Source organism: Leuciscus leuciscus, assembly GCF_965113295.1.
Source record: "Leuciscus leuciscus genome assembly, chromosome: 21".
NCBI lineage: Eukaryota > Metazoa > Chordata > Actinopteri > Cypriniformes > Leuciscidae > Leuciscus > Leuciscus leuciscus.
The window spans coordinates 33,495,934-33,520,518 of record NC_138745.1 but is presented as its reverse complement, the minus strand read 5'-3'; the positions used below and the strand labels follow the sequence as shown (position 1 = coordinate 33,520,518).

General features: G+C 36.5%; 2 protein-coding genes across 4 annotated transcripts; both read left to right on the top strand.

The window, feature by feature from the left end:
• The first annotated feature begins 2,686 nt into the window (after nucleotides 1–2,686).
• LOC309485276 (sushi, nidogen and EGF-like domain-containing protein 1) lies at nucleotides 2,687–10,853 on the top strand. 3 transcript variants are annotated; one of them, XM_082152040.1, is made up of 9 exons: nucleotides 2,687–2,835; nucleotides 7,149–7,267; nucleotides 7,463–7,486; nucleotides 7,570–7,703; nucleotides 7,788–8,066; nucleotides 8,154–8,249; nucleotides 8,342–8,474; nucleotides 8,835–8,917; nucleotides 9,056–10,853. In XM_082152040.1, the coding sequence occupies exons 2-9, from the start codon at nucleotides 7,210–7,212 to the stop codon at nucleotides 9,134–9,136; spliced, it is 888 nt and encodes a 295-aa protein (XP_082008166.1). In that variant the 5' UTR covers nucleotides 2,687–2,835; nucleotides 7,149–7,209; the 3' UTR covers nucleotides 9,137–10,853. The 3 variants fall into 3 exon arrangements, with proteins under 3 accessions (XP_082008166.1, XP_082008164.1, XP_082008165.1); XM_082152038.1 differs by having other exon boundaries at nucleotides 2,688–2,835; nucleotides 7,460–7,486; XM_082152039.1 differs by lacking the exon at nucleotides 2,687–2,835 and having other exon boundaries at nucleotides 7,130–7,267; nucleotides 7,460–7,486.
• A 6,046-nt stretch (nucleotides 10,854–16,899) lies between these two features.
• Nucleotides 16,900–18,693, top strand: foxi1 (forkhead box i1). The gene is made up of 2 exons (XM_082152511.1): nucleotides 16,900–17,705; nucleotides 17,836–18,693. Exons 1-2 carry the CDS (start codon nucleotides 17,072–17,074, stop codon nucleotides 18,339–18,341), a joined length of 1,140 nt encoding a protein of 379 aa, XP_082008637.1. The 5' UTR covers nucleotides 16,900–17,071; the 3' UTR covers nucleotides 18,342–18,693.
• Nucleotides 18,694–24,585: the final 5,892 nt, after the last annotated feature.

Here is a 24,585-nt window from a genome sequence, read left to right as displayed (position 1 = left end):
CATTACAAATGAAGTTTAAAAAAGTAGAAGAAAAAGAAGAATCTCCATCTGAAATGTTAAACTCAGCCAGTAGATGGGGCTAAAGTCTGCCAGAATTAAGGAGACACAACATCTGAATTGCAACACACTCATTAAGCCTGTCTAGAGATCTGAGGCCTTTACCATGAAGGCAGTGTAGGTGGATAGCCAGGAATGTTTTAGTTTAGTTTTTGCCAACCGTGGGTTTCAGGCACCATGAAAGTGACTAGTAGTGACTAAAGTAGCTTCATAGGCATATTAACTTTCACTCCACGGCAGGTTATGTTCTCGGTAAGAGATCTCAAAACGAAATTGGACCAATCAGCTGTGAGCAAAATAACGCCCGTTTCACACATCCGTGTGCAGTATGGAAGCTTATGGGTAGCAATATTCAATTTGAAATCGTTAAATTATGTATTCAATTTACATATTAAAACTAGTGTATGAAATGGCAAATGTAAATTTTATAATTTAATTTCCATTTTAATTTTGCACCAAACGTTGCACAAATGATGGGAAAATTTAAATTTAAATACAGAAATGCATTGCCATTTTACATATTGCCTAGTCATTTTGCATATTACATTTCAAATTGAAATTTGCTACCCATATGCTTCCATAGGTGCGGTGCGTGTTGCAGTGCTTATGCGGTACAGGAGCAGCACGCGCTATACATAGTTCCCACAGGCCAATTAATGTCACGTGACCTCCCCGGAGACGCCATCTTTGAGGGCATAAGCTGCTGTGTTTACAAAGTTTTAACATAGACAGTATAGAGTTTTACAAGCAAATTTGGAATATTTCTTTCTATTTATAATGTTACGAAAATCATGAAGAGACAAAGTGACAGAGATTATAAAGAGACTCTATTAACACAAGACAGAGAGAGGTACAATGCGAACATTTCAGTCATAAATGGTGTGGATCCGTATGCGCTAAACTGAGCACTGATTTTGCAGCTTTGCCTCAGATACAGTATTATCCATGTGTACCATTATTTGGTATTGGCTAGGAGTTTTAACACATGTGAGCAATTCCGAGCCTGGAAATATGTGCATGAATATGAATACACGGCATGAAAATAAACAAAACTCGCGTGCAAATTAATTAATGTAACGGTTAATGCGGAACTACTTTATACGCGGGTTCTTTAGGGACATAATCTGAGATTGCAAGGCTGGAATGTGTGTGTGCGTGTGGCAGAGTGAAAGAGAGAGTCGCGGGCGCGATCCTATGTTTTTAATACCTCGTCATTTTGTATACAGGACATCATTCAAACTGCAAAGTGTTAACTTATATTTGTGTACACTCGCAATTCTTTCCTGTTTATCCTCGCCAGCCATAACCTCCATCGTTGTTCTGACGCTTAACGTCACATTCATGAAGTCTAATGACGGGTATACGGCACGATTTGAACATCCATTGACCCAGCAGGAGATGACCATTTTCCCTTTTTATCACGAAATTAACTCTTTTCAGCTTCTTCTTCTAATGTTCTGCCCACAGAAATGGCGCCGGGTCGGCAAATGCCCGTATGTTGTGACGTCATGTGGGAACTATGTATAGTGCTTTCACATATGCTGCGTTTGCTGTGCGTAACTGAACCGCGGCTGTACCACAATACTCACTATTTGTATTTCAAATCCAGAAGTTATCAGCGATTTTTTTTTTTTTTTTTTTTTCAGCATTGCGATTCTCTTTGTACACATACACTCTTTAATAGACGTATTCACAAAACACAATTTAAACAAAGTAGGCCTATTATTCAATGCATTACTTCTATATAATTATATATTAAGTTGCTCAAGCAAGTGGTAAAATATTTAACCATGCACTTATGTTAAAATCGCATACATTTTAAATTAAAACTTAAAATTGACAAAAACAGCAGACTCATACCCTTTCTGTTGCATAATCTTTATACAACAAATCTTGCATGTCACAAAGAACTTGTTTTTCAACATCCACGAATGAGACGAGTGTTGTTCATTATGTCGCCTTGTTGAAGTAAATTGTAATTTTCCTTGATTTACCCCGGTCTTAAAGTAAAAAGATGACTGTGAAAAATAGTAGGCTAGTATTTAATTAAATGCATTTATGGTGAGATTACTACATTTTATTTAATGAAATGCATTTATGATGAAATTACTACATTTTCATGTCAATCTGGTCAATCTGTGTTCATTTTGACCACGAACCATGAGCTGTCACTTTAATTCAGCGCGTGCACACAGCAAAAATAGACTCGGTGCGGAAACGATCTCTGCACTGCTGTGCACTGCAACTGGAACGGGTCGACGGACCGCATCCGCGTGCAAGCTCTGACCTGTTAACATGGGTACAGAAAAAAATACGCACTGCAAACGGAGTATGTGTGAAACGGGCGTAACACGTGTCTGTCGCAATAAAGTCACTCCTCAATCAGTCTCTCTTGATTTTCATGTAAAGCGTGTTGTGGGACTGTTTCATACATCAACATAATTAAATTATGCAAGAATGCATTATATCCCGTTTTCCTTTGCAAATTACACCATGACCTTTTTGATTTCTTTATCTAATCTGGCACATGGAAATAGCCCAGACACAATTTCAAGGGATGCCCTTTTGAAGAAAACAAGTGTTTGAGTTGTCATCTAAAGTGAAGTCAAGCAGTTCTTTCACTTTTATTGTTAGTTGTTCAGTGAGAATTTCAGTCATTGTGGTTATTCAGAATGCATTGACAGACACTGACTGAACACGTCACTCCTCTCAGCGCTATGATAATTAGAGCCTGATTCGAACCTTTCAGAAGGTGCATATTCCATGAAGCCGTCTGAGGTAAACATCAAACTTTTTTGTCTTGTTGTTTGTTTTAACAACTTATTCTGTGATGCTATGTCTATGTATATCTGTATAGTTAAAATATAACAGAAAATTATTATAAAATCAAAAATGATATAAGTATTAATGTAAAAAATGATCGTGATTTTAACAGTAAAACACTGTAAAAATGCTATAGTGAAAAACTGTTAATTGGTTAACAGAAAGTTTCCTTACTATATTTGGGAAACAAAGGTGATAGACCGAACGGTACATTTAATGTAATTTTACTGTAAAATACCGTTAAATTTACAGTTTTTTGGAAGTGAAAAAGAAAAAGTCATTGCATAATTTACAGTGAAAAAAAACATAAATTGACATTCCCACAATTCCCTGCGTGACACTTGACATTTGATGTGTTTTTGTTGAAATAACTTTCTTCATAGTTTTCTTAGTCTTTTCTAATCAGTTATGACAATAGGGTTTTATGTTACATTTAATGTTAGTGCAGCAGATTAATGGCATATTTCAAGAGAATCGTTCAAATTGGTATAAAAGCATGAAATTTGGCACAGATACTCTCTAAGGGTCACTTTTTGGGAAAAAGGCGTTGGCCACCGAAAAATTCAACATGGCGGCAATTTTTTCAAGATGGCCGCTATTTCTGTAAAATGCTCATTATGTCAATTGTTCAAACAGTGATGTAGGCATAACATTTTGTGAAAATACTCTCTTCAGAATGTTTTTTTGGAAAACGGTGCTTGTCCCTCAAAAATTCAAGATGGCTACCAGTTTTCAAGATGGCCGCCATTTCTCTTGAATCCTTACATCTTTTTTTCAAATGGTGCTGCTATCATGAAATTTGGTACAAATATTCTTCAAGGAACATTATCATGGAAAAAAGGTGTGTGCCTATTTGTATCCCATACCTGAATGTGTACTATGTCAATGATTGAGGTGGTAAAAGGATAACCCCTCGGCCTTAATCAGACAACAAACCCCCAAAATGGCAAATGAAAATCCCATGTCAGCCAAGAGGCCAACTGATTGGAAGAAATGTTGTCTTTGTCAAACAGACACAAAGGAACCCCTCCAATCACTACCTACCCATCATGTTTCTCAACATGATGGCTATAAAATGATTGCCACCAACATTCCACTCTTACACAAGATGAACAAAATGCCAGTGACCCTGGACCTGGAACGACTGGATGAAGGTGGTGTAGAAGCTTTGAGAAGGAACCAAGCGAAGTATCACTACAATTGTCGACTTCGGTTCAACAACACAAAGTTACTTCGTGCCCAGAAGCAACAATCCGATGCTCAATGTAGTGAGATAGATGAAGGCCAAACAAAGCATCGCAGAACCATGATGCAGAAAAGTCTAGATGATCAGGTTTGCTTTCTTTGTGATAACATATCTCCTGAATCTGACCTACGTCAGGTAATGACACTGCAACTGAATGACAGACTACATGAATGTGCACAAACACTGAATGATGCTAAATTATTGTCTCAACTAAGTGGTGCTGATGCCATTGCACAGGAGCTGAAATACCATCATTTGCGTCTCATTCATCTTTACAACAGAGAGAAACCTCAGAAGGCTTGAGAAAGAGTCACAGAGTGAAACGATTCAACCAGCCATCTTTCCTATGGCTCTCTCTGAACTGGTCACCTATATTGTTGAAACCAGTCTCAATTCTGATGGTCCTTCCGCCTTCCGTCTCGCAGATACAGTGGGGAGAACAAGTATTTGATACACTGCTGATTTTGCAGGTTTTGCCACTTACAAAGCATGTAGAAGTCTGTAATTTTTATCATATGTATTCTTCAACTGCGAGTGACGGAATCTAAAACAAAAATCCAGAAAATCACATTGTATGATTTTTAAGTAATTCATTTGCATTTTATTGCAAGACATAAGTATTTAATACATCAGAAAAGCAGAACTTAATATTTGGTACAGAAACCTTGTTTGCAATTACAGAGATCATTCGTTTCCTGTAGTTCTTGACCAGGTTTGCACACGCTGCAGCAGGGATTTTGGCACACTCCTCCATACAGACCTTCTCCAGATCCTTAAGGTTTCGGGGCTGTCGCTGGGCAATACAGACTTCCAGCTCCCTCCAAAGATTTTTTATTGGGTTCAGGTCTGGAGACTGGCTAGGCCACTCCAGGACCTTGAGATGCTTCTTACAGAGGCACTCCTTAGTTGCCCTGGCTGTGTGTTTCAGGTCGTTGTCATGCTGGAAGACCCAGCCACAACCTATCTTCAATGCTCTTACTGAGGGAAGGAGGTTGTTGGCCAAGATCTCGCGATACATGGCCCCATCCATCCTCCCCTCAATACGGTGCAGTCGTCCTGTCCCCTTTGCAGAAAAGCATCCCCAAAGAATGATGTTTCCACCTCCATGCTTCACGGTTGGGATGGTGTTCTTGGGGTTGTACTCATCCTCCTTCTTCCTCCAAACACGGCAAGTGGAGTTTAGACCAAAAAGCTCTATTTTTGTCTCATCAGACCACATGACCTTCTCCCATTCCTCCTCTGGATCATCCAGATGGTCATTGGCAAACTTCAGATGGGCCTGGACATGCACTGGCTTGAGCAGGGGGACCTTGCGTGCGCTGTAGGATTTTAATCCATGATGGCGTAGTGTGTTACTAATGGTTTTCTTTGAGACTGTGGTCCCAGCTCTCTTCAGGTCATTGACCTGCCGTGTAGTTCTGGGATGATCCCTCACCTTCCTCATGATCATTGATGCCCCACGAGGTGAGATCTTGCATGGTGCCCCAGACCGAGGGAGATTGACCGTCATCTTGAACTTCTTCCATTTTCTAATAATTGTGCCAACAGTTGTTGCCTTCTCACCAAGCTGCTTGCCTATTGTCCTGTAGCCCATTACACAGCTCTCTGGTCTTGGCCATTGTGGAGAGGTTGGAGTCTGTTTGATTGAGTGTGTGGACAGGTGTCTTTTATACAGGTAACAAGTTCAAACAGGTGCAGTTAATACAGGTAATGAGTGGAGAACAGGAGGGCTTCTTAAAGAAAAACGAACAGGTATGTGAGAGCCGGAATTCTTACTGGTTGGTAGGTGATCAAATACTTATGTCATGCAATAAAATGCAAATTAATTATTTAAAAATCATACAATGTGATTTTCTGGATTTTTGTTTTAGATTCCGTCTCTCACAGTTTCAGTGTACCTATGATAAAAATTACAGACCTCTACATGCTTTGTAAGTAGGAAAACCTTCAAAATCAGCAGTGTATCAAATACTTGTTCTCCCCACTGTATGTGCAACCTGTACCAGCAGCGTATCCTTTTTCTAACAGTGGCACTTCCTCTCTGTGGACTACACCTTGCCGTGGTGGAGAGGCTTGTGTACTCCAATGAACCTGAGACCTATGCCGGGCGGGGATTTTATATGCCTGGCAAGTTTAACTAAGCTGGACAGGTCAAAGGAGAGGAGGCAGACAAAGCAGACATTATGACTATTTGACAGAAATGGTGGCCATCTTGAAAATGGTGTCCATCCTGAATTTTTGAGTGGCACATACCTTTTTCCAAAAGAGTGTTCCTTGAAGAGTATTTCTGCCTAATTTTATGCTTGCATCACCATTTGAACACTTGAAATAATTAATATTCGACAGGAACGGTGGCCATCTTTAAAAATGGCGGCCATCTTGAATTTTTGAGGGACAAGCATATTTTTCTATTAACATGTCCTTTAGAGAGTATTTGTATAAAATTTTATGCTTGGATCACTGTTTGAATAATTGATATAATAAGCATTGAATAGCAATGGCGGCCATTTTGAAAAATGGCCGCCATATTGAATTTTTGAGTGGCCAACGCCTTTTTCCAAAATAGTGGCCCTTAGAGAGTATCTGTGGCAAATTTCATGCTTCTATACCAAAGTGAACGATTTTTTTACTAATCTGCTGCACTATGTTGTTAAATTAATGTTTATTGCATTTTTTACATTTTGTGTGTTACCATGATGGTGTTTAGTGTTTTTGTGAATGATAATGTGCAGCTTCTTTTTATTAGTAGTATCATTATTGTGAATGAGTTGCTTGTGATGAGCTTTAAATCATCATGTGATTTTTTCATCACCACTGTGATTGATGGTTGTTAGTGCATTTCTATGGTACAAAACAGATAGTAATTCTTCATTAGGTCAGTAACATTATATCAGATAAAGAAATACGGTTTATTACTGTAAATGTAAGTAAAATCTAAATTGGTGCTACTGTATTTTTTACGGTAAATTTCTAGTAAAATTGGATTTGTTTTTTTTTTTACAGTGTGTTGTGATTTTTCTAGTTACTCTGTGAAACTGTAGCAGTGACATTCTGGTATCTTTGACCTCATCCAAATATTTATCATGGGATTGTCTCCAGTTTCACAATATCTGCTGATCTTCATATCAGTCCTTTCGCTGAGTGAGTTTTACCATTAATAATATCCTTCATGGAATGACAAAGAAATAGACAATATCACATTCTATTTAAAATTGTATTAATATATATATATATATATATATATATATATATATATATATATATATATATATATATATATATTTATTTATTTAATTAATAATTTTTTTTTTTTTTTTTTTTTTTTTTTTTTTGCAGGCAGGGTGACAAAAGCACAGACAGGTAATTATTGACCTTAGAAGTAGAACATATAAAACATGAACTGAGATTATCGTCATCGGAGTTTGAACTTGTTTGTCTTGCAGTGCCGGTTACATTCTATCCGTTCGGCTCAGTGGCGGGAGACACTGTTGGTATTGCTGTTGAAGATGCAAACTCCACTCTTGTCGACCTGTGGAGACCTTTTGTGTTCTTTGGCCGCACATACAACAAGACATATGTGAGAATTCACTTCTGTTTTGCTAATGCAAATGGCAAATGAGAATCTATGTGACATGCATGACTAATATATTTTATTACCCAGGTTAATAATAACGGGCACCTTACATTCAACCAGCCTTTGCCAGAGTATTACCCGAAGAACTTTCCCATCAATGGAAGTGAAGACATCATTGCTCCGCTCTGGACAGATGTTGACGTCAGTCTGAATGGCAGCATCTCGTATCAGCAGTACTCAAATGGAAGTGTGCTCACTCAAGCCACTCGGGATATAAACCAGTATTTCCCGTATCTGAACTTCACGGCTACTTGGGTCCTTGTTGCTACTTGGGATAGAATTAAATACCTATTTTACTCTGGCACAGTAAGTTAGTTTGTTAAAACTCCTTCAGGCTCAAGGGCACACTATTATCGGAGCTGCTGTGACATTCACTGTTCCCAAACTTTGCAGGAAGCATCATTTCAAGTGGTGTTAATTTCGGGCGGTGATTTGTCTTTCATTCTCATGAATTATGGTGACTGCGCTGAGACATTAAATGGGGTGCAGGTAAAACATGCCTTATACATCAATACAACAAAATACGCCTATCTCTTCTTGATGTTCTGTCTCAATAATAAGTAATTTCCTTGTTTGTGCAGGCTGGTTATGACACAGTTAACTCCACTTCCCACTCTGTGATTACTGTGAGTGGGAGTTTTATTCCAAACCTTGTGAACTCCAGTAATGTAAATGTTCCAGGTCGATGGGCCTTCAGGGTGGACAGTGCACCAGGTAAAAAATTATCTACAAGGTGCATAATTGCCATCATGTTTAGAATCTTTAGTATTATTAGTTTGTTTTTATGTGGCATCATATGATGTTTAGGCAATGTCAAAGTCATGAGTTTGATTCAATCACATTCAAAACCTTTAATCAACCTAAAATTGGATAAAAGCCTCTGCCAAATGCTGACATTTAAATGTTCCTGCAAACAAACAAGTTGTTTTCAAGGCAGTGTTGTGAAATTCTTCATTATTCAAGTCAAATATTATATTCCAATTTGACCTCTTCAATATGTTCAGTATAAAGTATGCATGAAAATGTAAACACTTTTTAACATTAATTATTAATCATGTGCTTTGTTTCCCTCAGAAAATATCATAGGAGTTGAACTGAGAGTTATTTCATTTTCAGACCTAACAAAGAGTGAAAACATTGTGAATGTTTTAGAAAAAGTAAGTTGCACTTACTAATGGGCAGAATATATATATATATATTTTTTTTTATATATATTATTTGTATTTGTATATATTAATTATGGTGCTAATAGACGATTCAATAAATTTTGATCTATCAGTCAATCTTTATTTCAGCTACAACAGGAGCTGGTCAAGTCCGGTCTGCCGAGCAGCGCGAAGCTGAACTTCAGAAGAATCCAAAAGACACGACCATAATATCATAATATCTTAAATCAAATATTCCTGCCATTAAAATATCCCTCATTCATGGAAGATATTCAGGTGTGCATAATTATTAGGCACGTTTTCTTTTACAGATAAAATAAGCCAAAAAAAGAGATTTAACTCAGACTTAAAAGTCAAAAAGTATTAAATTCCCATGAGAAGGATGCAATACTAATGCAATACTAGAAATTGCAGTTAAGGCATGACCATTGGAAAGTGAAATACTCATTGGGTCAGCCGGGTCAGACAAAAACAGGTGGAGAAGAAAAGACACATGTCTCTCCTACCCTGAAGTCTGTTTTGCAGAAATGGACTTAAAATAAACTCCCAAAACTTACCGTCAGATTCTGGAGGATGAATTCTTCAAATAGTAGAAGAGGATGTGGTGCTGGTCCTTCAATAGTCACTCTCAATCTGCCTGTCTTCATGTATTTTAGGCCTACTACACTTCAGCTTGTTATTCTTATTAAGTGGGGGTCATTTTTTAGGATTCTTTACCTAACCTAAGTCTCTGAGATCCTGACACCTTGCACTTCTGGAGACTCCGGGTAGGTTGCAGTTCTGGAAAATGGTGACGCTGGAGACTTAAGGGTTCCTGAAGGTTTCACACTTAATTTGTCACCTTAATTCTCAGTTATTTTGCATTTAACATGTGTCTTTTCTTCTCCACCTGTTTTTGTCTGACCCTGCTGACCCAATGAGTATTTCACTTTCCAATGGTCATGTCTTAACTGCAATTTCTAGTATTGCATTAGTATTGCATCCTTCTCACGGGAATTTAATAATTTTTTGACTTTTAAGTCTGAGTTAAATAAAAATGTTGGCTTATTTTATCTGTAAAAGAAAACGTGCCTAATAATTATGCACACCTGAATATAAGGCGTTTTTCATTTCCAGTCTTCATGAACAATTATTTATCACTTATAAATGATTAAATACAAAATTATTAGTAAATATTATGATTAATGTGGTTTGGAATTGGTCAAATGTGCCTAAAAAAAAAAAAAATATGATCAGAAAATCAACGTGCCTAATAATTCTGCACGCACTGTATTTGTTTCAGTTTTGACTTGAGAGCAAATGATTTACAGAGGAATGTCACTCTTCAAGAAGGTGAATGTTTGTATGTCCTCTCACATGTAATGAGGTATGACGGGTTTAATCTAGATCTGCAGTGTCAATAGTGAAAGTAAACCTGCTCTATGGCTCCATTTGCTGGAAAAACAACTTTTTACTGATCCATATCGTGATTGTCTAGGGAGACCGAAGCCATAGCTGTCACATATTTTACTCCAGTGAATTTTAATATAATGCTATTATTTCTACCTTGCTTACTCAGAAAAAAAAAAAAAATGTATTCGACTTAATAAACATTGAGCTTTTTTGACAACATGCTTAGATAGTCAAAATTCTGAAAAAGACTGTGTTGGGTAAAAAAAAAAGAAAAAAGTTTATCTTCACCCACTTTTGTACATTTGATGTCAAACTAAACATGCATAAATGGTCCTGCTTAATTGGTATGGCATAAAAATGAATGCATGTTTGTAGATAACACATAAGCCTATTTGCTAATTTATAGAGATATTATGTATTGAAGTATTTGGCTATTTAGCTTCAGCTTTGCATTTTTTCTTCAAAAAAGGTTGATATTGTAAGGTGTTTGAAAACTGTAACAGAAAAATAAAAAATCTCTGTAATGTGAATTAAATCACACGTTCCTTGACTCACCACGAGGGGGAGACAGACGCTTAGAGAGAGTTAGTGAGATTCCGGCATGTTTCATGAAATGCTAAAACTTTGCATTGCTAACAAACTGTTTGTGATTTTATTCATTAAGAAAGAAGAGTCTTGAGTCTTCATATACAGACTGAATCAGGAAATGTTGTGTAATTTATTAAAACAAATACAGCCATATTTATAAGTTGCATTGTACATGACCATGAAGAATAATTTTATATCTATGCATATGTCAAGGTTTTATGTTGGTGTTGATATTTGAGTTCTTGTATATCTCTACAGTAACAGAGAAAGCATGTCATTGGGCCTGTCTAAATACACACACTTGACCACTTGTCTACTTACATGACGCACAGTATGTCCGAAGTATTCAAGTGTGCGTAAATACCGCAAGATTTCAAAGATTTTTGTTAACTTACTTAATCACTGTGTTCGTTTTTAAACATTTTACAAACTGCGTTTAATCTCTGCACCAATCAAATGAGCAACACTTTGTTTTACAAACAAGTACGTAAAGTCTTGCACTGTAAAGTTTAACTAGACATGACGAGAAAACGGGGCATGTTCGTTCCTGAAAGTGATGAATGATGGGAGACGCTTAGACTCAAAGTATTAGAGAAAGGCTGCATCTGACATTGCATACATCCCCACTACTGTATATTAGTAGGCAAAAAACAGTGTGTGACAAAAGAAGTATGCCTGAATACTTTTTGGCTACACTTTTATAAGTAGGCTACTGTGAATTCTGACATACTTCTATAGTCACATAATGTTTCCATCTGCTGGTCAGACTTTACAAAGAATATAGGCCTAATTAAAATACAATTCATAGGGGTAGCTACTGTCTGTTATGATAGGCCTATATGTATTCTTACCCTATGTTTCATGCATTCTTTTTGTGCTTTTTTTAAAGCATATTTTTACTATTTATTTAGCCTACCATTTTGGATCAAAATACATAGTCTCCACAATGTTTCTTTTTTTTTTTTATACATATTATACCTGCATGTACATGTACATATTACCTGCATGTACATTAATACACTTCTTTTTCCATTACATTTTTCCCCAAGAACACATTAATATGCTAATTAGATACAGTGTATAGATACATTGTATTGAATGGCACTACCTATTTATGGCTATTTTACCCACATATTGTATTAAGTATATAAATTAATTATATCTTTCATAACGTAGTTGAGAATCATCTTTATTCAAAGTTTGGTATATATATATATATATATATATATATATATATATATATATATATATATATCCTGAAACCTAAAAACTGGTGAATGAAAATAAATAAAAACATTTTTCCCAATGTTATTTCATGTCTTTTTTTTTTTTTTTTTTTAAACAACTGAGTCCTGGTGTCCACTACAGAGGATATAGACTAACATGAATAAAATATATTTTTTCAAACATGTAAAAAAACATTTGTTTCTTAGTCTAAACAATGTAATGGCATGAAAAGATGTCTGGGTTTCGGGAGGATAGGCTATAGTATATGTTTTTCACTGGATGTATTTATTCAGCTAATGAGTCTTTATGGACTGTTATTTGTAATATCATCTATATCATCAGATATTTCTCCAGAAAGGGAATCATTAATAAACGGGCCTTAAAGTGCCCCTGTAGTCAATAATTGTATCCCTTAAAACTCATTATATAACAATTTCATATTTAAACCTAGCCTGGTTAAAACCAGACCAAGCTCAGTAACTGAGTTATGGTCTGGCAAAGCTTCATTAATAACTCATTTCCAAAGGGGCGTCACCAACGGACATCGCTCAAATGCCTCTGGGCGCAATTGGATAGACCTGAAACCAATCAGAGCGATCGTCATCGTGTAAAGCCATATGCTGCGTCCCTAAGTTACACTACGCCATAAAAGTATGTACTCTTTTTGTGAAGAAAAGGTATTTACTTCTGAATGTGTAGCAAAAAAGTAGGCAAGCTTTGGGACATACTACTTCATCATCTTTACATACTATACGCGGTTCTATGAATATGCAAATGAGCCCCGCCTCCACTCACTCACAGCGGCTCAGAGATCCACTGGTTGACGATCACACGGTGATCTGATTGGTCACAATGTAGTTTGTGACAGAAACACCAGTGATTTCAAACCGTGTTTTTGAGACTGTCTTTGGTTCACTGCAGTTTTAAGGAGAAAATACTCAGCAATGGTGTCGACTTATGAATTTACACATGGTTTGTCTTAAAGCAGGGTTCCTCAAACTCGGTCCTGGAGGGCCACTGTCCTGCACAGTTTAGCTCCAACCCTGATCAAACACACCTAGCTGTGAGTTTCTAGTGATCCTGAAGACATTGATTAGCTTGCTCAGGTGTGTTTGATCAGGGTTGGAGCTTAACTGTGCAGGACAGTGGCCCTCCAGGACCGAGTTTGAGGAACCCTGTCTTAAAAGTTTTCTGTCATATATAGGATGCTTTCAAATAAAAAAACATATGGTTTTAAGATATGATAAGAGCATTAAACTTATTTTAATTAACTCTCTAATGTTATTTCCTGATATTGTAAGATGTTGATTTTCTATTTTGGGCTTTCCGTATATAAATAATTGTGTAAAATGTGTAAACTGCAATTATTTCTCTTTTAACAGATGACATTATGTGCCGCTGCGAGCTTGGCGGTCATCTGGGGGTAGATGCTGGTGTCGTTCATGAAGAAAGTCATGTGGAGGATGTCCTTAAAGGGTTAGTTCACCCAAGAATGAAAATTAACCCATGGTTTACTCACCCTCAAGCCGTCCTAGGTGTATATGACATTCTTCTTTCAGACGAACACAATCTGAGTTATATTAAAAAATGTCCTGGCTCTTCCAAGCTTTATAATGGCAGTGAATGGCAGTTTATGTTTGGAAGTCCATCAAAGTGCATCCATCCATCCATCATAAAAGTCATTCACACGGCTCTGCAGGGGTTAATAAAGACCTTCTGAAGTGAATCGATGTGTTTGTGTGAGAAATATATCTATATTTAAAACTTTATCAACTAAAATAACTAGCTTCCGGCAGACGGCCGTTAAAGTTTTAAATATAGATATTTTTCCTAAGCGAACAAATCGATTCTCAAAAGTGGCTTCACAATATAACTAATTCAAATTCTCCTGAAAAGCAGCTCAAGTCAGTTCAGTGTGTGGATTCAGTTCAGTTCAATAACTGTAAAGTTGATCAATTATGCATACATTCTGTATATACAGTGTATTTGTGCACATACATCTACTGCACACTGAAGAAGCAAAAGACAAAATATAGCAGTGTTTTACATTTTACACATCTGTGTGTAGTTTGGCATATATGGCTAATCATTTGATGGTTTGTGTGTAAAGTTAAAAACAACACTTTAAGAAGAGTTAGTTATGAATGAAGTGTTTTCTTTTGCAAGGGATGTGTGACATTGTGTGGTTTTGTGTGTAGAATTTTGAGAAATATAATATTCAATTATAATATATAATTACTTAAATATAATATTTAAGTATTAAATATAATACTTGTGTGTAAGCAATACATTTTTTTTATTCAAAAATTTCTCAGTTTGTTCTTTAAAACAAATTATTTTTTTCATTATTTGTGTTTATTTTGGACAGAATTTACTATATATTTTTTCAGGTCACTGCATAAGACATGGTGCCAGTGCTCCCTTTCTTGGCTGCCCCGGGACCGTCATGGAAGTGTTGCAAATGAAAAATAATAATTAATTAAATAGATAAAGATTTTTAATAGAATGTATATTTGGTAAGTCGGTATGTGCCTTTGTGTCTGTGATTTGTAGAGTGGTTTTCAGCAGGTTTATGAAGGTCTCAGCGATTAGATGCAGATAGAGTGTTAATTCTAGGTAACTTTGTACCTCAGCGCTGCTTCTTTACTATAGTAATAGTTATAACCCTGGAGGATGCCATGGAACATAACATCAGGTAGCAAAGTTGAATTCCTTTAAATGTATCCATTGCATACAACTTTCAATATATATGATACGATGACAATGAAAAATAGTTTAGTAGTTTTTTATTTGCCCAAATTATATGCCAGAAACAATGCAAATTTGAGCAAATTTTAAATTGAAATTGTATCAAACTTTATGTAAATTAAGTGAATGTATGGACATTTTAGCAAACATTTGGGTTATAGTTTTTAGTTTGTTTATTTACTTATGATACACTGCAATATCTTATGTTCAATTAAGACCTCAATTAACATCTGTTAAACACTTTTTCTGGTGTCAAAAAGGAAGACAAAAGCTTACATTTTTAAACTGGAGAAAGATTAAACATTTTAAAAGCGGACAAAGGGCGTTTTAGGGTTTGCTGGTCATTGTGTTTCATTTTGTCATCGAGTCATTTGCTACATCTTATGAGCATTTCGTATTGTGACTGCAATGTTATTCTATGAATACAGCTGAAATGTTCATGTTCTGCAAATGGACACAAGGTGGCGATAGAGAAACATATTCGCCTTCACTGCATGGTCTAAAGACCTCTAGTTTAATTACTATGTGAATGACATGCACATGATGTAAAGCGTAAAATACTATCGTCATCATTTCTTTCAGTTTATTTTCACGCTTCCTCAAGGTTAGGCTATATGTTAGTTGAATCTTGAATTATAATTTACAAATATTTAATTATATTCAACAGATTATAATCATAAACATGTATTTGTTTCACTATAAATGTTATAATTTAATAATAGTCATAAATATATATATATGTATGACTATTATTAAATTATAACATTTAGTGAAGCAAATATTTCCCGTGTAGATCATATAGATAGTTTATAATTTGCATTAACTTATTTTCTCTTTTTCGGGTGTTCTCGTAAGATGAATGTCTGTGCATTTTCAAAAATTTAAAACAGCCAGAAAAGTAACAGTAAGTTTAGCAATAAGTTTAATCTATAGTTGCCTAATGCAAAAGCTGAATAACGGAACACTTTCCCAAAAACAACACAATTATCTTCATTTTGATTCTTCTGTCGTATCCATTTGTAAATTCAAGCGAAACTTCATTGAGTTCGGGTGATAGAAGATGTACTGTACATTTGCATAGTGTGTGGGGGGCGTTTCATCATTTGGACTAATTTCATGTTTGTGTTCATTAACTTCTATCTAAACTAAACATCAAATGTTATTGATTTGCACCTTATTGTCCTCCGAAAATATTTAGATGTTCATTTATAGGGTAAGTTGTTATCAATGAGGTTTTGAATCAAAAGTCCAGTTGCACAAATTATTTTTTTTCCTCTATATAGGAGCTGTTTGCTGTTTCAGTTCAGTCGTTTTAAATTAGAATAATGTTGGGATCCAAATGAAAATTCCAGCATCACCATATATATATATATATATATATATATATATATATATATATATATATATATATATATATATATATATATATATATATATATATATATATAATGGATAAACCAGAGAACACAATAAAAACAACACTAACAGGATAAGTTGTCACACGTGTTTTAAAATGCTTGCAATTTATTATTTACAATATTTTTGGACCAAAATTTGGCGTTTTGTTATTTTATTTTTTACTGTTTACAAACGGTTATGCTATTTCATTTACAGGTTCCTGTGTAAAAAAAATAAATAAAAAAAATAGCACAATGACAACATGCCCCATTATTATTATAATTTATTTATTTTTTAACTGCGCATCACAAGGAAAATGTTATACAGCTTTGTTTATTTGGTTACTAGTCAAAGCGTTAAGGCTTGTATAAACTGATAAACTACACTGAGAATATTCTATATGGAGTTAAAAGTGTGACAACCAGCATCTCCTCTATATTCTGATTGAATTTTATTTAGCCTACTTTGTTATATATATAGGGCTGTATATGTTCTTTAGATAAATAATGTAGCTTTTTTTTTTTTTTTTTTTTTGTTGTTGTTTTTTTTTGCATTTAAACATACTTTGTTCAGCCGCCTTGGATCCCAAATGCTTATCACATGAATGATCTCTACGCATATTGGATGAAGTTAATTCAGGAGAAGTGTGACAGTGGGAGGGGTTGCCAACCAGCAGTTCATTCACTGCACAGGTTAAATAACCCTCCCCTGATGCCTACTCGGGCACTCTAGGGTAAACCCTCAGATACGAGCACATTCAGCAGGTTTGATCGGCGAAACTCAGCTCGCTTCATGTTTCTAGAGGGAGAACGGATTATGAACGCGTTTGGGCAGCAGCCGTCGAGCCAGCAGACCAGTCCCCTCCAGCACCACAACGCTCAGGACATCCTGGACATGACCGTGTACTGCGACACCAACTTCAGCATGTACCAGCAGAACCTCCACCATCACCACCACCACCACGCGCAAAGGCCACCTGCGCATCCTTCCAGCTACGCACTCGGCGAGTACACCTCGCCCACAACCAACCCTTACCTGTGGATGAACAGCCCAGGTATCAGCTCGTCCCCGTATCTCTCAGGCCCGAACGGAGGGTCTTACATTCAGTCAGGATTTGGGTCGAACCAGCGGCAGTTTCTGCCTCCGCCCACCGGCTTCGGAAGCGCAGATCTCGGGTGGCTTTCCATTTCAAGTCAGCAAGAACTTTTCAAGATGGTTAGACCGCCGTACTCTTATTCAGCGCTGATTGCGATGGCTATTCAGAACACTCAGGATAAGAAACTGACCCTCAGTCAGATTTATCAGTATGTGGCCGACAACTTTCCTTTTTATAAGAAAAGCAAAGCCGGATGGCAGAACTCCATAAGACACAATCTGTCCTTGAATGATTGCTTCAAGAAAGTTGCGCGGGATGAGGACGACCCTGGTAAGTTTGAACGTTCTTTTCTCATATATCATATAAGTTAGTGTTAAATTGTAGCCTATGTGGAATTGGTTTCGCGTGCATAATTACGCTTTGCTCACTAACATTTTTTTTAATCTTTTTTTTTTTTAAGGTAAAGGAAATTACTGGACTTTGGATCCCAATTGCGAGAAAATGTTCGATAACGGCAACTTCAGAAGGAAGAGAAAAAGAAGAGCAGATGTTAACGCCAGTGGCCTGTCTGTAAAATCCGAGGACGCGCTCAAATTGGCGGACACGGCGAGTCTGATGAGCGCGTCCCCGCAGAGTCTCCAAAACTCCCCTACCCCCAGCGAGCCCAAATCATCCCCCTCACCGTCCGCCGAGCACAGCCCGTGTTTTAACAACTTTATCGGTAACATGAACTCGGTAATGGCGGGAAACAGCAGAAGCAGAGACGTTAGCTCTGGACACTTGGGGGATTTTACGCACGGCATGTCTGGACATGAACTCGCCCCTCCATCAGAACCCGGTCATCTCAACACCAACAGACTCAACTACTACTCAACATCCCATAATAACAGTGGCTTGATCAACTCGCTCTCCAACCATTTCAGTGTCAATAATCTCATATATAACAGGGATGGAACCGAAGTTTAGGGACGCTCAAGTTCATCGAACCTCTAATGTGCTCTGTGAGTACATGGTCAAACTGTTCTTACAATAGACTTGATTTCTATACACTTTCACCTCAGTTGCACAGCTTGAAGATCATTTCAGTGGGGCCTGTCTGGTGTTTTGGATGCATCAGCAAGTGCTTGGCGTGTGTTTGCATCATACATGTATTCTGCCTTGGCTAAATGATAATTCTGCACCAAACTGTGATACTTTACATGTCCACACATGTCTGTTTCCTAGGCCACTATAACAAGTGCCTTCTGAGATGCAGTTTTTTGTAGAAGAAATGTTGATATATTTTATTTAATTGGAATGTTTCTGATTTGTAAATAAAATGTGCATATATCTGACATGTCTGTAGCTTCTGTTTCTGTTTATTTGCTCTATGATGAGCAAAACATCACTTGCATGAAGTTCTGTCTCAACGGCACAACAAACACAAACACCTAGTGCATCTCAGTGTGTTCCCACGCGATCAGCGGGTGGCTGTAGAGATGCACAAAACCATAACAGCAATTAACATGTTTGCATGTTTATGTAGTTTGTTTACAGTTGCGTGCAATTATATATAGTTTGTTTGCAGATGGCTGCAATCAAACTGGCAGTTTAAAGACAACTTTTAATTAGCTTTTGCACTAAAGTACTGTTCAGTTTTAAACAGAAGCACTGAAATTTCTAATTGCACTTTTGAGGCAAATAGTACAGTGAAAAAGTTGTTCTGAAACCCTAAATTTTAAAGTCATTTAACCAGCCCCCATATTTTTTCCCATAACAGATCAACCCCAGCAAACATATTGAGTTGACAATTATTTATCAAAAGAATTTCAGGTTTAATCGAGCGTTTGAATTAATCCGTGCCCCTGCTGGGTGTTCTCCTAATTGCTTTCTGCAAAAAGCCAGACACATTTAACTCTTCGTTGTCCTCATTATCTCAGGGGAGTTTTTCAGCAGCATGCAGGGCCTGTTTATTTACTGTACAACCACTGGTGCTGAGTGGCACAGACTCAACTGGGTGATGGAGTAAATAGGCTTATGCCATCTCCCGCTTTATCCAGAGATTCAACTTCCCCTTCTACCATTAACTGAAGTCCAGTCTGAGCTGCACGGAAGCAGAAGGTGAGACTGAGACAGTTTCCGCCTGCCACTTTGAATGCAGGCAATCGACCATAATCAAAGTCATTCATAACAGCTTCATATCTGGAGAGTTCAACAGTTCAACTGTTTGTCGGGAAGCTTTTATTTACACTCTCCTTATTTGAGTGAGTTTCACATCATCCTCACTCTTTAAAAAAGAACAGGTTATCCAGTGGTTCTTTGGAGATGAACAAAGTGCAGCATTTTAAGTTCTTCAAAAATCATATATTTCTAGGTTCTTTAAAGCACTTTTAATAACTTTTCTTACAAAAAGGTTCTCCTAGCATCAGGCTGTAAAACTCCTTATTATTAATCTTCAATTTTAGGAGAGAAGTTCTCTTAGATGGTTACAAGCCTATTTTTTGCTGTGCATTCGGGTATTTTATATTCTTTTTGGGGGCCTGTTCACTCTGCTCTTATTTCAAAGTCAATCCACTGCATGCCCCGCAAAGAAAGAAAATGAAAATAAACTGAAATACAACTCAATTGGCTCTGTTGTCTGGGATAAAGCAGAACTGACAGGAGATTCGTGTCAACAGTGCTGGAACACGAATGGTTTTGGCATCACCAGAGACACCCTGCTGCTCTCTAGTGAAAACACAGAGATCTGGGAACAAATGAAAGCACTCGGAGCAAATTTCCCTCGGTGTGTCTTTATTCTAACAAAGGACATTGTTGTTCCACTATATTGCAGGATGGATTCTCATAGTCAGAATGAGAAGTACATAATTGAAATGGACACAAATGATATGTACAGACACCTACATGCAGTCAGATTTATTCATTTAGCTATAAAACACTATACGGGTTAATGATAAATAAGACTAAGGTGATAAAAAGGAAATGTAGCCTATTTAAAAATAAAAATAAATACTTTAGTTCAGTTTACATGTGCCTTAAGTTCTTCTTTGCATTTACATTTCTTACAACTGTCATTCATTTTTGTAGACAAAAAAAATGTCTACACAAATTTATTTAATGACTGGTGTAATGTGAGGCACAGCATCATTATTTTCATGCTGACTGACACAGTTGTGACCAAAAACCACAAAAATAAATAGGCCTAATTAAAACGTCCCGGTATGTAGCCTATGGAACGACTGGACGCTTCTTTTTTTATTAAACGGATAAGCACAACTGTACAATTGCAATTACAGTAAAATAAATTAGATGTGCATTTGGTTTAATTCATCCTGGGATTCGATTGTTTCTGGCCATTTGCATGAATTATTGTGCAAACTGACGCGTCCAATGAGACGCGCGCCGGCGCGCGCATTCTGTTTCAGATTGATACCGAGCATCGATACTTCACTAATTGCTGACTCTAAAAAAAAGGAATAATATGAATTAGCCCATACTAATGTGACGTGAAGAAACTTAGTGCTGCTTGTTCGTAAACTACGGGTAATTAGGCTTAACTTGGTTCACTCAGACTACCTCAGATTCTGCCTGATTTCATTTAGCTTATAATAGCTATTAGCTAAATGACCTAATCAATACACACTCGTGTAAAATTTTGTGAGCTAGTTTTAATCACATTTGAAACTAAACAATTATATGTTGTAAACGGTCTTAAATTGTGATTTGTTTTACTGGCAAGTAACCATAGTTGCAATTCAGGGCTTTGCCATTTTATTGGAGAAAGATGGATGTCAAAAATGTTTTTACATTTTTCTTATCCTTTAAAACATTTTCTTATTTCTCACTGATTTATTAATTACAGTTATGTACGTGTTATGGGTAAATAACATCTGAGTAGTTTCAAATTGACTTGGAAATAAACCCTGAAAAAGAGTCACTTCGGGCAAGAAGTGTGTGAAATGTAATTTTTCTAATGAAATTCATGGGAACATTTAACAATGTATAATTTAATCATTATTGTGTGGTGTCTTTCTATTCTTGCATTTATAAAATTATTTATTCTTAAAAAAGTTTGTGTTGTGTATTAAATCATGAATATTTGCCCCACAGATGGACAGTACCTTGTCACCTTGCTGACCGTGGGGCCCCTGGGGGCCCTCACACTTCACCTTTCCCATCTCTCAGGTGCCAGGCCCCTGTATGTAAGGTGAGGATGCCCTGGGGCAGGGATTGGCCTGCATGCTTGTCTCTGGGAGTCTCAAAGGGTGCTGATGTTCTTCTAGTCCCCCTCCTATGAGGACAGACCATAATCAGAGGTTTAAACTGTTTGGTCACCCATCACCCTAAAGCTTCATCATAGAGACTTCAACTTTGAGACTTCAGTGCAGGAGGTTTGACCAAGATTATTCTAATCTTATCCAATCTGATAATCTGATCTAATCTAATCTAATCCTGTTTTCCCATAGCAGGAAGAGGAAATATCACTTTCTACTGACATCTGACCCTTGCACGGAAATGCCGGGAAAAAAAGGACAATATATAAGGTGAGGAGTTTGTGGCACCAGAAATCATGTATTAGTTTATTCAAATCAAGGCATTCGACTATACAAATGCTGTGCGGATGTGGACAAAAGTTTGTGCTTTTCAATTCCCAAATAGTTCCCAAATCAGGTACTAAGCGCTCGATCAGTGGGTTTGTAAAGATAAACAGAGTTTGGTGTGGAGGAATCGTGTTACCGTCAGTGCTGATAAGACCCGGCCTGGGGAAGTGCAGTCACTCAGCGACTCAGAGATTGAGACCGAACTGATGAGTTACTGGAGGATAGTGTTGCACTCTGGGATGTGTGAAACACCACTGCCATTAGCCGAACAGATGCTTTTACCTGTTAGGGACACAGGAACACAGAAAAGTGTATCCTAGGTCAAGACTTTGAGGTTCATCAGTTATTCTAGACTAAACCTGTTAACTTAGGAAGTCAATTGATTAAATGCACACTACAGGTCAGATGTTTAAATGCACCTACTCATTCTTACACGATTTCCTATATTTCAGAATAACATTTGTTTGTTCAAACAATCAATCAGTGGAGGAAAAAAGGGTGCAGACATGTGAACTTCTTTCAGTATTATTTAAAAAGTATATTAAAAAGTTTGAGAATGATTTATAGTTATTAAACTTTTGAAGGACTTCATTATAAAACATCCTAAATATGTTTTCATTATTTTACACACACACACACACACACACACACACACACACACACACACACACACACACACACACACACACACACACACACACACACACACACACACACACACACACACACACACACACACACACTTATATATATATGTATATATATGTATGTATGTATGTATATATATATATATATATATAATTATGTTATATATTAAATATTAATGCAGTAAATTTTAATAATAAAGAAATGTTTACTTTTTTATATAAATATAATAAATTAATTAATAAAAAAAATAAAAATAAAAAATCTTAGTGAAATTCATAGTTTATATTTGTCCACAAAGCTAATCTGAAACATTTAAGCATACGGCTTTAGATCTAAGAACATACATTCAGTCAAGTGTGTCTAAACCTTTGTCTTGTACTGTATATCAGAGACAAATCACCAGTAATATTAGACTAAACCTGTTCAGTTGCATTAATAGTCTCTCTGAAGTCAAACAGTTTGATGTAATGATGAATTATTGATAAAACTTTAAAAGAACTAGACTTTATAAAGAATCAAGTCTGTGCGATGACCACAATGGAAAGACCTGACCTGACCGTTTTATCTCCTGTATAAAGGATCCATTTGATGCATGAACATGATACTATTACTGCCCAGTCAGGTCTATCAAAACAGACCCATAACTTACAGTAGTGATGGTTCAGTCATCCTACGGTCTGTTCATCATTGTCAAACCCATAATACAGTAAATGTTGTGTCTAGATCCTGTGCAATGTGTCCAGCCTCGTAACTGAGCTTTTATCGCCAAACCGTCTGACCTGAAGAACATGATAGTTTCAACCTGACGTTCAACATCTGTTTGTACCAGTCAGCAGGAATTAGGGAGCTAATATCTCATATCGCCACGAGATCTCTTGAGGAAGTTAAATATTTAAGGGCGCAACATGCTGACGTTCCCGCTGGGCTCCTCACAGCTCTGTAAAAAACATGTAGCATACATTTGATATCTGAGGATAATGCTGGCATGACTGGCAGGACTCTGGTATGGTTTCATCAGACTCCTTACTGGGCCCATAAAAGAGGTAATGTATGGGCTGATTATGGCATGAGATCCAGAGATCCATATGGATGCGTTTATATAGAGCCAAACCCATATAAGCTCTCTGAACATGTCACCACTTGACATGCAAAATGATTTAGGGTGGTTTCAGCCACTGTGTTGGGAATATTGGTGTGTGATAGGACTGATATATGGCTACTGGGAAATCCTGTGTGCATCAGTGACATCAAAAAATGGCTATGGAACACGGCATCAGTTTTAAGGTATTTTCACACCCTCATGCTGAGCTCTTCGGGTTTATTTTGTTTGATGGATTGCAATGAGTTTTAAGTTTGAATTGACTTTTCTAGAGTTGTGACAACCATCTTAACCACATAGAGAACTTCTTAGCATCATGGTGGTGAGTTTGCTACACATTTTCTTCAGAAAATGTACAAAAGTTGACTGACTGTGTTTATAGCTATTTTTGATTGGCTATTGGGCTATTTTTATTATTATTTTTTTTGCACACCTGCCAACCCTGCTTGAGACATCCATCATTTTTAGATTAATAGTGATGTAAATGTTGCTGTATTGAGGGCAAACCTCATGAAACCTGTCAACATTAATTGGTCATATAAAAACAAACTACAAATTAAGCATTACCTTAAGAATTTAAAATTTTACTTTAATTCTAAATTTGCTTAAATTCAATTTATGCAAATGTTAAATTTTTTATTGTATGATTTAAATGTCAAAATAGTATAAATTTAAATGATTAAATTAGTATTTATTTGTTATTTGTTATTTGTTTTAAATGTTATTTAAAACATTTTGTTTTTTAATCATCATATTTATCTAATGAGAATTGAAGGAAATAAACTGAACTTAGGGATTTAATATGTAAATGTTAATGCAAATGAAAAATAAATATCTCATTAGCCCTAAAATAGGATTTATTTTATTTATTTGATATATATTT

Excerpts from the sequence above, each read along its gene's own strand:
- foxi1 (XM_082152511.1), top strand. The coding sequence starts at position 17,072 with ATGTTTCTAGAGGGAGAACGGATTATGAACGCGTTTGGGCAGCAGCCG. Across the intron at positions 17,706-17,835 it reads GCGGGATGAGGACGACCCTG|GTAAAGGAAATTACTGGACT; the intron begins GTAAGTTTGAAC and ends TTTTTTTTTAAG.
- LOC309485276 (XM_082152038.1), top strand. The coding sequence starts at position 7,210 with ATGGGATTGTCTCCAGTTTCACAATATCTGCTGATCTTCATATCAGTC. Across the intron at positions 8,475-8,834 it reads CAGGGTGGACAGTGCACCAG|AAAATATCATAGGAGTTGAA; the intron begins GTAAAAAATTAT and ends TGTTTCCCTCAG. Across the intron at positions 8,918-9,055 it reads TTGTGAATGTTTTAGAAAAA|CTACAACAGGAGCTGGTCAA; the intron begins GTAAGTTGCACT and ends TCTTTATTTCAG.